Raw genomic sequence first — 11,735 nt, 5'->3', positions numbered from 1 at the left:
GGAGGGATGCCAGGTGTTTTAGTTCTTTATTTAAAGAAAGCCATTGTTCAGTCAGCAGCACACGTTTACACAGAGAAAAGCACAATGAAGTGAAGATACACTCTATGTGCTTCATTGTTGTGAATCCAGTTGATGAAATACACACTATGTCGTTACAATTCACAAATCCATAGGCCATGCTTACAGTTTGTCATCAAGCAAGAGTAGCAAAGATGCAGTTCAATTTGGTCAGGCCATATTGTTATTGGCTATAATTTCATTTGGCCTGCTGATGAAGTTACAATAATATCCACATTTGTCTTCTAGAGATACAAGTTGCTTTCTTTTGACTTGGCCGTACAAACAGGCCTAAATCTCTGTGGTTCCGTTATGAGAACGATAGAAAAAAGTCCAAGTGGCACATAGATAAAGTCATTTTAACACCATACCAACGAACAGCCAACAGATCAGTTCTCAAGCAGAAGTAGAGACGGGCTCTGTGGCAGGAGCATACATAAGAATGACGGCATTAATCAGAAGATGCAGTAGACACCGTCGGAACACGAGAACTGGTTGTGATACGTGATGTCACTGGCATGGCCCCAGCCCCTCCCCCTCTGGGTTCACTGGGCAGGTCCCTTAGCAGCATCAAACATCTTCTTCCTTCCCTCCATCCCTGACATGGCTTCCACATTTTTCCTCCAGTCGCTGTCCTCGACTGGCCTCTTCTGCAGACAGACACAGAGGTAGATGGTAGAACAGAGAGGCGGTTATTCTGAAGATTGGGAACTAGAGCAGGTATTATCATCATTGTTGTGTCTAAGCCTTTGAGGCCTCCTATGAGAATATTCTATGACTCTGCTGGTTTAACTGGTTTGCAGCACCTAGTTCACTCACAGAGACACACATATTCATGCAGGCACACACAGATACACTAATATCCACACGCTAACCAGGAGCAGAACCGCTCACAAAAGCTGCTCTTCTCTGTACAATGGGGTCATTGTGTTGTACCACCTCTCCCACACACACACACACACACACACACACACTCACACACACACACACACACACACACACGGCCGCCGCCCTGCACTGACCCACTGCTCGGTATCTCAAACACGCCCTTCACACACATCAACATGCTGTTCAGGTGTTCTGTGGTTGACATCACGCCGTGTACTGTATCTATAGTATTCCCTACAGCTACCTCGATTGTGTGCTCGTGTTGTGTGAGTGCACGCATTAGTGTTTTATTTCCTTCTGCACACCTTCTCAGTGTCCTCTTTCTTGACAGACTTGAGGTTGGCCCGGAGGTCCATGGAGACTTTATGCTTGGAGCCCAGCAGCGAGCGAAGGATGGCGTCAGCAGACACACGCACACGACGGAGATTAGGTCTCTTGAATTTCCCCCTGAGGTCTAACACCTTGATATTCAGGTCTTTAATCTGGACCACGGAGAAAACATTCAAAGGCAGTTACCATTAGTGAGGCATGATTTTCTCATGATGACAATTCTGCTGAATCTACTTGACAGGGGTGTCCAATCTGATCCAAGAAGGGCAGGTGTGGGTCCAGGTTTTTGTTTTAGTCCAGCACTCAGACACCTGATTCCACTCATTAACTAACTGTGGTCTTAAATCAAGACCTTGATGAGTTGGATCAGGTGAGGTAGTGCTGGGCTAAAACAAAAACCTGGACCCACACCAGGCCTCCTTGGATAAGACTGGACACCCTTGTTATATGACCTTTACAAGTTGTGATCATAAGACATGGGCTGAGGAAGTCATGTATACCTCACGTGTGTTGAGCATGACTTTGGCTTCAATGTCATATCGCTCCTCATCCACCACATCTATCTTGGCATGAAGCTCTCTGCAGAGGTCCTTCACATACACGCATAAAACACCAACGTTAAAAATGAGCATTTTCTCAAAGGGATCAACTCTCTCAATCAGTCGATTTCCAGACAACTTCAAATGTGTGCATCTGGAAACATTTCAGATACATGCTTTAGTAGAAAAAACTACTTTGGTTGAGGAAACATTAGTGCAGGTGAGTTATGGTGCAGAGTTGTTGAAAAGATTGGAAGAGGATCATCAACAATTGCCTGTTGTAGAATGCAGTGAGATGCAGCTTCTTTAGCAACGTTCATGTGTTTTAAATGACTGGAGAGCCAGTGGAGAGAGTGAAGAACATGGAAGAACTCAGGACATTTGACAACAAGTTACCTGAAGCTGTGCGAGACTCAGGCTGCTCGTGTTCAGAGGAGGAGCTCTCTCTGACAGGTAGTTCTGCTTCTCCTCCTCTTTAACCACAACCTCCTGCTCCAATTCCTCCTTGGCCTTTGCCACCATCAGACTCTGAACAAATATGAATCAACATACAATACAATGTTATACAGGATGCTCTTAAAATGCCCTGGAAGAGCACATCAGCATCACGTTTGTTAGTTTGTTGTGGGCTTTTTTTTTCTTTCTCACATCTCAGATCTCATGTATAGACTGGATGTTCAGATACATCAGAGGATACAGTGCAGCTACTGAGAACATGACTCCTGCTGCCCTCCTCTGGTCAAACACATGTATTACATTACGGTTTCGCAGAACTATGATGTGCATTATCTGCGTTACCTTGAGCATCAGCTTCCTTGAAGCTGATATCTTTGGCTTCCTCTGGATGGAAAAATTCAGGACAAAACAGTTCAAATATAAGTCAGTCACTTGCATGTCAAAATATCATTATCAGAATCGTTTTAGCATTCAGAAATACTTTAGTAGTCAGCGGGAAAAAAAGGTCTTACCTCCTGCCTGTAAAAGAGAAATGGACAAGATTTAAAGGAAAGGAAGACCAAAATGATTCCTAAACAAATATATTTGTTTTCTGTTTGTGTGTTTGTGTGCATGAATGAGTATGATCTATAATAAGATCACTCACACGTGTTCAGGCATCCTGCTGAGATCTCACTGGAGGAGAAGAGAAGAGATTAGAAACGCTGAACAGTTGCTGAGTGTGTCTGTTTCAATGTTTCAAAGCAGGCCGGGAAATCATAGCTTCACATGACTGGATTGTTGTGAGAGAGAAAGCCTATGGGCTCGTACATAAGACCTTGATTCCCAAACACGATACTTCTGGAGTTGATTGAAGGTACGTGAAACGATTGTGGAGAAGCTCAAGCAATTTTTGAATTAAAAGAAAAGAATACATGAAATAAGATTAGGAAGCAAGCAAAGCTGAAACTGTTAGTTAATGGTAATTGTTATAAACTGTCCAATGAAATGAATGAATAAACAGTTCGAGTAGCTTAATGTATTGGATACATGTTTACAATCATTAGGTGAAACCAATGGATAAATAGCTGAATGTAACTGTTTAATGGTTGAAATTGGTAGGTCAAATTAAGGATAAATGGTTCCAGTTCTAAGTCTAGTATTGAGATTATTAAGGCTTTGAGATCTCTGCTGCTGACACTTGTATTGTCACAATACAATGGAGATGAATGGCATTTTGATTGTTGTCGTAAAATGTAAGTTTGGGAAACCGGTAGGAATCCAGAATCATGTCTCGGTTTTTTCCTTCTCAGACCTCTCTGTGGACAGTTTTGCTGAGGAAATGTTGTTGACCAAATGTGACAGATAATGAGAATACCTTTAAAGTCATCTTGTCGGCTCATTCCTATAGTTTTGTTTTCACATTATCATACCCCATCTCTCCCTGAGTCTTCTGGCCTTCATCTAATCAACAAGTGATTTAAAGCACTCAGCCCATCGCTGTCTCACCTTTTCTCACCCCTTCTCTCTTAATGTCCCTCTCTCATTTTGCATGTGGAGTCCAGTTGAGAATGACTGCACCTAAGGCCTCCTATAGCGTGATGGGGTTAAAGCAGCTTCAGCGGATTAGGAACATTCCAGACTGATAGCCATCCCTCATCCATCTCACCCATCTCTCATCCCCATCTTTCTCTTTGGGATTATCTTGGGGAGAGGAATTTAGAGTGGCCTGTCTCCCCAAATAGACCAGGGATCTGATAAACAGCTGTGGAGGGTGATTGTGCTCTGGGGTGCCCAGTCTGGATCAGGGATTTGCGGCCAGTAACTCATGGATGCTTCTGAGCCTCTGTGGTGCAGCCAAATTGGCAACGAGAAGGAAACAGCCCATGGTGCTGTGGAAAGTTCACGTCAGACCTGCTTTGGCTACAGTTTAAAACGAACCGGTTGGTATAATTCTAATGAATCATTCTGCAGAGTTTTCTGGCTATTGCGTTTATGATTTCGGTTCAGCCACAGCCCAAAGGATGACACCAAGCAGTCGACAAAACGACACCCAAACATGATATAACATCTCTACCAATACCTCCTTCTACCAGATGGCAGTATACTGTACGAATCTAAACACCACACATGAAAAGCTTGATAGACCACACCATAAAGGGACCTTACCGGTGGATGAAGCAGGACAGAGAGATGTGAAAGCAGAGGCAAGATGGACAGATCAGAGATGAAGCCAACAATTTGGTGCCCCTCTATTTAACCACAAACCCACTCCACCCCCTCATTGTTGCGTTCTCTTTTGTTAGTGGAGGCTATAATTAGTCAGCCCCATCTCTCTCGTACTGCCTAATCTTGCTTTGACCATTTGTCTCTCTCACATTCATAATAAACCAGCAGTCAGACCCTGGAATTTTGGCTGATAACGATGATGATGATGGCAACTCAGAAGATGAGCTAAAACTAATTCAGAACTATAGGCAGGTGTTTTATGTTTATACTAGGACTATAAATAAAACTGAGATTAAAAAAATATATATTTAGTATTTAAGTCAGTGGAATTATAAGTTTACAGTACAGCAAATGACTGTTATTATACAGTAACACGTGTGGCTCTACGGATGGAAAAGAGTGGTCCACCACAAAATATCTCAACAGTATTATATGGCATACCATGCAATTTGGACAGAAATGTATAATCTCCAGAGGATGTCTCTGATGACTCTTTTGATGTGCCACCATTAGGTTTGGTGTATTTTTTGACAGACATGCCCAAACGATGAAACATCATTTCCGAACCACTTTTTCTTGACCTCAGGGGTAAAGCGTCACAAGCTCAAGGAAAGTTGGGAAGAGAGCTCATCAGGATTTAGGAAAAGTCGACCGCGGTGCTCAGAGAATCCAACCGGACTTTCACTAAGCTGCGTCATTTAATGACTGCTGATGATCGACACCGGTGATTGACATGCGTCTGCCATAAACTACAATAATGGACTACAAAAAGCACATCGTCTACGTCTCCCCATGTTGTTGTTTCTATAAACAGCTGGTTCACTGACCGGCTTCAGTTCCAGCAGCTCCTCCTTCCTGCTGTTACAATCAACTCTGCTCCGTAAACCAACAGACCAACACTGTGTCATAATGTGACTTTAACCGTTCAATTACATTTTGCTATGCTACCCTTTTAATCACTGACTATATGCCAATATTGCTTGTTTAACTGATGCATCTTGTTATTGAACCAACTCTCTCATTTACTGCTGGAACACTGTAAATGTCCCAATGTGGGACAAATAAAGCATTATGGTATCTCACATGTGGACCACAGGTCACTAATACTATGTAATTTCCAAGGTTGGAACTGACTTTAAAAAAAGGAATCCAGGCTTCAAGTCACAAGAGTTTATATAATAAATGAAGTTATTATTTGTTTGAGATATGGAAAAGGGGTTGGATATATTTCACGCCATTTTGGTGATTTAATAGTTGTTCTTGTTGATTATGAATGTTTTGCTCTCACAAGGAATTGTGGGTCGGCGTGATCTCCTTTCCTTTGGTAAAGGAAGGTCTGTTGTATCCGATGCTAAAGGAGCTCTGAAAGGAAGCATTGGAGCTCCTTTCCTTTGCATGAGAGAATCAAACGGCTCTTATCATGGCGGCCACTTGTTTACTTCTGGGTCACTTCTTCAGTTAGGAACCTTCCTAAGAGAAATAGACTATTTGACCGCAGCCCCAGTCAATCAGACTGTCCAAATAAGGTCGTCTCGCCTCGTGTCTCCTCTGTTACCGGCTTTTGATGATCACCTGACTTTTCTTCTAGTAACCCAAAGTTGTCTTTTGTGGTTTGGGGTGAAATTTCTCAACAACTGTTGGATTGCCATGAAATATGGTGCAAAAACATGTCTCCCACGTGATTGTGATAGTGTTGGTGATCCCCTGACTGTTCCTCTAGCAGTCATCAGGTCAAAACTTTGGTCTATGATCAAATACCTGCAAAACTAATGACATTATCTTCAGCTGTTTATTTTGTGATTTGGGCTACTTAGCAAATGTTAGCACGCTAATGCACTAAACTAAGATGACTAACATAGCAAACATTGCCACGCGAGCCTATTAGCATGCGGACATTAGCGTTGAGCTCATAGTATTACTGTGCTCAAGTACAACCTCACATAGCCGGTAGACTTGTAGTCTTGTTTACCCACAGCTAAACCTCAAACCGCAGATCAAAATGTGACATTTGCAGGAGATCCTTGAGATTCTTTTGTCTGACATCAAGCCTCCCAGACAGACCCTCTGGACAGACATATGAAGCTTCCAGGGCCTGACTGTAACCCCAACGAAAGCAAAAGGCCAAAACTCGGAACACAGAATTGTAAAACTGGAAATACATGTAGGCCTATTACACTTGCTGATGCTGTAACAGGTGTGTTTCCATACTAATAACACTGCTATACTAATAAAGGGGGTTAAAACAGACCAAAATACTTGTATGACCTGAGAGTCAAATTACATTAAATATTGGAAATATTTAATTCTATAGCTTATTTTGAACATTTCTGTATGACTTATTTGAACATACGTACGGTCAGAAAGGCTTATAAGATCTAAACATGCATGAATGAAGACAGATGGATTTATTATACCATTATAACCATTAGTTTGATGTTGTTTTATGATGTGATGCTTTCAACAACAATTTAATATTTTTAAGTTCAAGATTTATGCCCATTGTTTTCCCACTTAAACCAGGCAGCACATGTCAGAACAGCTGTGACACTAACCAATCATCGGGGTTTGTTTTACCATTGTACTGTGACATGGAAATGTGGTCTCTACCAAACATCTACAGTTATATTGTACCATTGAGGTATATGACCAAATTACTATGGTGCCATTTTTATTAGAGCACCATGGTATCTTGCATTTAATGCATGAGCTGGCAAGACAATTCTTGATTGTTGATGTGAGAATCTCACATGGCAACATTAAGACACTGACAGATCAGGAACCAACAAACTGTCTAGAAGAAAGAGGGGGGATAAGAAGAATGTTTGATGCATATCACAGTGGTATGGTACAGTATGTTTAAAAGTATGTCAATCTGGATTGAAGATAATATAAACCAAGAGAACACATACACACACACACACACAAAGTAGTATTTACACAAGACAGATTATATTGATTTAAAATCGAAGCCTGCGCTACATGAAGTGGGCCAACGATGTGCAAATCATGGAGAAGGCTTACAGACACACCCAGCCAAACAACTGTGAATAGAGAAGCTCTCTTCACTCAACAGGAGATAGACAGACCTCTTGTGGTCTCCCACTCACACAGCAGCTCCGCTTGGTAAATATGAGAAGAACTTTTTTGCAGTGTAGTGTGCACACACATGCTCTCTCTTCTTACAAGGACTGATCAACTCATCAGGTGTCCCATTTGCCATAATGTCTGTCCTATGCATTCAACTATATGAGCTCATGAGCTAGTGTTTGGTTTATGAAATAGCAGGTCAGCGGTCTGTGTATGTTTATCTGCTGAGAAAACCAGACACCCTGGACAAAGGTTGTGATGTTTAGACAAGACATTCCACTGAATAGTGTGAGCACACACACTCACAAGGACTGGACCTTCTACCCCTCTTTACCAGACAATCATTTTGTTTTGTTTTTTTGTTTTTTTTTTGGGGGGGGGGGGGGGTCTTAAGGGGTAGAGAGCAGGTCTGCAGTATATGTTGAGTGTACAAGGGATGATTAAGAATATTGTGATCACTGTCCACCATCCTCACTGTCTCATTTCTTTTGTATAGATTCACACTGTGTTAACAAACCCACAAATAAATAGACACAATCTTTCTGTATATATCCTCATTCCAAATTCAAGCAGCTTTCCCATGTAAATGAAGGTGAACATAAAGACTGTGTGTCTCATGGTTGTTTTACCGTAAGGTCTGTTGCTGGTGGTTTTAGAGGGACCAGCGGTCCTGGTTTGGGTCTGTAAAGTCCTGCATTGTGCTGCTCTAGAGGACGGCTCTCAGATGGTCAACAGATTGGTGGTGTTACCCGACTTTGGGGGAACATTAGTCGTAGTAAACTCCGCTCCTAACCTGACGTGCTGTAACTCTAGCTCAGCCACGTGATTGTGTTTTATCCTCACTATCATTGGCTGTTCCTGTTGTCTGTCAAAACATGGAAGGAATGAGTTCTGTTGAGGTTCTATCTGCCGTGTCTTATATTTCTATCGAGGGTATCTTTTATTGCCCAGCCTAAGATGGAAGTTTATGATCTCCTTTGCATACAGTATTCTGTGTATATACACCTGCCCACACACACACACACACACACACACAAACACTCTGTTGGGTGTATCCACTTCTTGCAGTACTCCTGGTCCCTTGCTGACTCATGTGGTGTGGCTCTTTGGGGTTTTCCACAGTAACGGGAGAAGTTGCTACACAATCAACCCTTTATTCTTGACCTGCACTGAGTCCCACAGCCACACACACACACACACACTCACACACACACACACACACACACAGACAAAATATGCTTGATTGAACAATATGTTTATGCCTTGCTAATAAAGAGTCGACTGATGCTGAGACCTTGCTGAATTGCATGCTGGGTGTGCACGTAAGGCTTCTGTATAGGTGATTGTATAGGTGAGTGTGTGTGAGTGGATGTTTGTGTGCGGATGCCTCAGGCTCACTGCGCTTCTCATTAGTCTTCCACACTACTAAGAACAAACGGTGTCCTGACTTCAACACACACACAAAAGCAGGAGAGCAATCCCACGGTGTGTGTGTGTGTGTGTGTGTGTGTGTGTGTGTGTGTGTGTGTGTGTGTGTGTGTGTGTGTGTGTGTCTGGGGATGTGTGTACTTCCCAGAGGCTATAACAGCAAGGTTATACCACAGAACTGGAAACAAATGAGCTCAGCAATTAATGGGCTGAACCTAAAATAAATTGCAGCTGACTGTTTCGCTCTAAGATACATTGTATGTTCCAGTGTAGAAGTATGTTCAAAAAATAGAAACATTCAGGATAACTGACAAAAATGTATTTAATCCTTTTAAGAGTGTAATACTGTGAACATGGTTTAGATACAATGTGCAATGAATTTGAGCAAAAATATTTCTTCTTAGTGTCCAACTTAAGAAAAAGCATGCAGATCTGTTCTGTCTGTTATAGAAGCGTTTCAAAGCCAAGTCCAACAGCAATGTGTTTCCATCAAAAGTAAGACTTCAGAAATAAAGTGTCTCAGCAATGTTAGAAAATGTGGAAGAAAAATAGAAGATATTTTTTCAAACATAAAGGCACAAGGTTAAAGAGTGTCCCGGCTCCCCAGTCTCTGTCCAAATGACACCATCTCTTCCTTACGCAGATTCTCCCCCATGACCGGAAGCATATTAATCCATAGAGTATATCAGGATCCCAGGGCTTTGTTTGTATGACAGTGTGAATAAGCTCACATACAAAGAGTGTCTGAGACACTTGCTCTCGGCACTTTAATCCAAATCACTGATGGCCGTTCTGGATGTCCCATCATGCCGTGCACCACAGAAGCCAGCTGATGCATCCGGTGTCGTCTATCCTTCGCCACTCTAAAAAAAAGTTGAAATCCTGGAGAAAAAGACAAAAGCTGATTTTGAATATTCAATGCTTACTTCATGTATTTGACACTGAGTGGCTGATGGTGTTGTACAACATGCATTTGTAGTGAGTTATGTCACACTGTTACCCCAGCTACTGAGTTAATTTGGGCACTTGACTTCTGCAGCTCTCTTAAGGAAGCATCGCTGTGGATTCCTGGACTATGAGCTCATAGTTCAGATTTACACACTCACTTCATGAACGTTTGCAATTTCAGTGACCAGTTTCAAACACTGTTGTCAGTTGATGGAACTGATTGTGTTCTAAAAATGTGAACAAGCTGAGAAAAGATGCATGCGGCGCTCCTGTCTCCCCCAATGTTTTCTTTGTGTCAGCTAAATACATCAGAGAAGGCTGTATGTGTGTGTGTGTGTGTGTGTGTGTGTGTGTGTGTGTGTGTGTGTGTGTGTGTGTGTGTGTGTCTGTGTGTGTGTGTGTGTGTGTGTGTTAAAAATACTTGGCTGCCAAGTGAGGGAGAGGCAGGCAGATGTTATTTTGGAGGCTCACATTGCATCTTAATTATGTCCTGAAGTGAGAGTGGGTGGATGTCCTAAGACGACTGTGGTGCATTTAAGGCCGTTCACTGGATTGGGGGAAACCGACACGACGTTGACTCCGAACGTCTAAAGACTGGAGCGGTCCAACTGGAAGTGCTTCCACCTCATTTCCCAAGAGTCTGTGTATGTTTTCATTCCATCCAATCACTGTAAGCTACCACCTCTCTTGACTATTAGCACCCCTTCAACAACAAGGGGGGAGGTCACCAGGGAGGTCAGTGGCTGAAGTGATTGGGCGTTTTTGCGGGATGTTTGATGGGAAATGGTATGACATTTAAACATTTCCCCCTTGATTTGTTGGAGATGGCTTGACTTGGGTTCCACTGTCAATCTCAGTGACACAAAGCTGCAGCTGGAACAGTGGAACCCAAGTGAGTGAGAGTGAACCTGACAGCCAATTAAATGTAAATAAGTATCAAGTTATTTTAATAACCTCCCATGAGATGTCCCAATGTCATTCCCCTCCATGAAGACATACCTTCCCCAGGTCAGAGCTCCTCATCCTCCCCGGTGCTGCCCAGGTGTGACGTGGACAGGTGCCTGTTCCGTCCCGTTTGCACTGCCTGCTGGTTCTTGTGGCGCACCAGCGCCAAGGCGATCTCCGCGTTCCACGCCGTGCCGTCCTGCGGACACCGGAAGTCGATCTCCTTGCCCGTAGCCATGACCACGGTGAAATACACCAGCCCCCGCTTGTACTCCACGCAGTCCACGGTGACCATGCGCTCAAAGCGCAGCTCCTTGCCTCTGGAGCTCCGCGCCGAGCTCGGGACGTCGCCGCCGCCTTTGCAGCCGTGCAAGTGCAGCCCTTCCTCGGTGAGCAGGCAGCGCTTCCTCTTCCACAGCTGGAGGAGCCCGCTGCTGCGCTTCTCCAGCAGCCCGTCTCGCATCACTTTGGTCGGGAAAGACATGGCCACACCGAGCCGAAGTCTTCAGACGGAATCCAAACACACCGACGCGTCTCTTAGCCGTTAATCACACGACTCATGTCTTACTACGAGTGTCACTCGGGAAAAACACACATCGGTTAGAGCTGACATTATTCACATAGACACATAGCGTGGTCTTCATTAACAACTCTGATCCGTGCGCAATGACAACAACACTCCGTGGAGGCTGGAAGGCTGGTCTGTCTGGATATATGTTTGAACATGCCCGGCTCCTAGTGCGGCCCTCCCCCTCCTCTCCTCCTCCTCCTCTCTCCCCCTCCTCTCCTCCTCCTCTCCTCCTCCTGGTGACAACAAGAGGAGATCTGGGCGTGTGTGGGCGCGCGCGC

General features: G+C 43.6%; 2 protein-coding genes across 3 annotated transcripts; both read right to left on the bottom strand.

The window, feature by feature from the left end:
- Positions 1-15: 15 nt before the first annotated feature.
- On the bottom strand, positions 16-2,711 carry tnni1a (troponin I type 1a (skeletal, slow)). Its single transcript, XM_084014431.1, has 5 exons — positions 2,613-2,711; positions 2,211-2,342; positions 1,776-1,865; positions 1,251-1,427; positions 16-707 (listed from the first exon to the last, which is right to left on the bottom strand). Exons 1-5 carry the CDS (start codon positions 2,706-2,708, stop codon positions 603-605), a joined length of 600 nt encoding a protein of 199 aa, XP_083870557.1. The 5' UTR covers positions 2,709-2,711; the 3' UTR covers positions 16-602.
- A 6,609-nt stretch (positions 2,712-9,320) lies between these two features.
- phlda3 (pleckstrin homology-like domain, family A, member 3) lies at positions 9,321-11,634 on the bottom strand. Of its 2 annotated transcripts, none has more exons than XM_084014434.1 (2): positions 10,941-11,634; positions 9,321-9,875 (listed from the first exon to the last, which is right to left on the bottom strand). In XM_084014434.1, exon 1 carries the CDS (start codon positions 11,368-11,370, stop codon positions 10,951-10,953), a length of 420 nt encoding a protein of 139 aa, XP_083870560.1. In that variant the 5' UTR covers positions 11,371-11,634; the 3' UTR covers positions 9,321-9,875; positions 10,941-10,950. The 2 variants fall into 2 exon arrangements, with proteins under 2 accessions (XP_083870560.1, XP_083870559.1); XM_084014433.1 differs by having other exon boundaries at positions 9,321-9,856; positions 10,941-11,633.
- Positions 11,635-11,735: the final 101 nt, after the last annotated feature.

Source organism: Eutrigla gurnardus (genome assembly GCF_963514095.1).
Source record: "Eutrigla gurnardus genome assembly, chromosome: 8".
NCBI lineage: Eukaryota > Metazoa > Chordata > Actinopteri > Perciformes > Triglidae > Eutrigla > Eutrigla gurnardus.
Note: the sequence above shows the minus strand (reverse complement) of the source record. Positions and strands in the feature narration are given on the sequence as shown.

Coding starts and splice junctions, on each gene's coding strand:
- tnni1a (XM_084014431.1), bottom strand. CDS start 2,708: ATGCAAGTGACTGACTTATATTTGAACTGTTTTGTCCTGAATTTTTCC. Junction 2,343..2,612: donor CAAGGAAGCTGATGCTCAAG/GTAACGCAGATA, acceptor ATATTTGTTCAG/AGTCTGATGGTGGCAAAGGC. Junction 1,428..1,775: donor TCATGCTCAACACACGTGAG/GTATACATGACT, acceptor TCCGTGGTCCAG/ATTAAAGACCTGAATATCAA.
- phlda3 (XM_084014434.1), bottom strand. CDS start 11,370: ATGTCTTTCCCGACCAAAGTGATGCGAGACGGGCTGCTGGAGAAGCGC.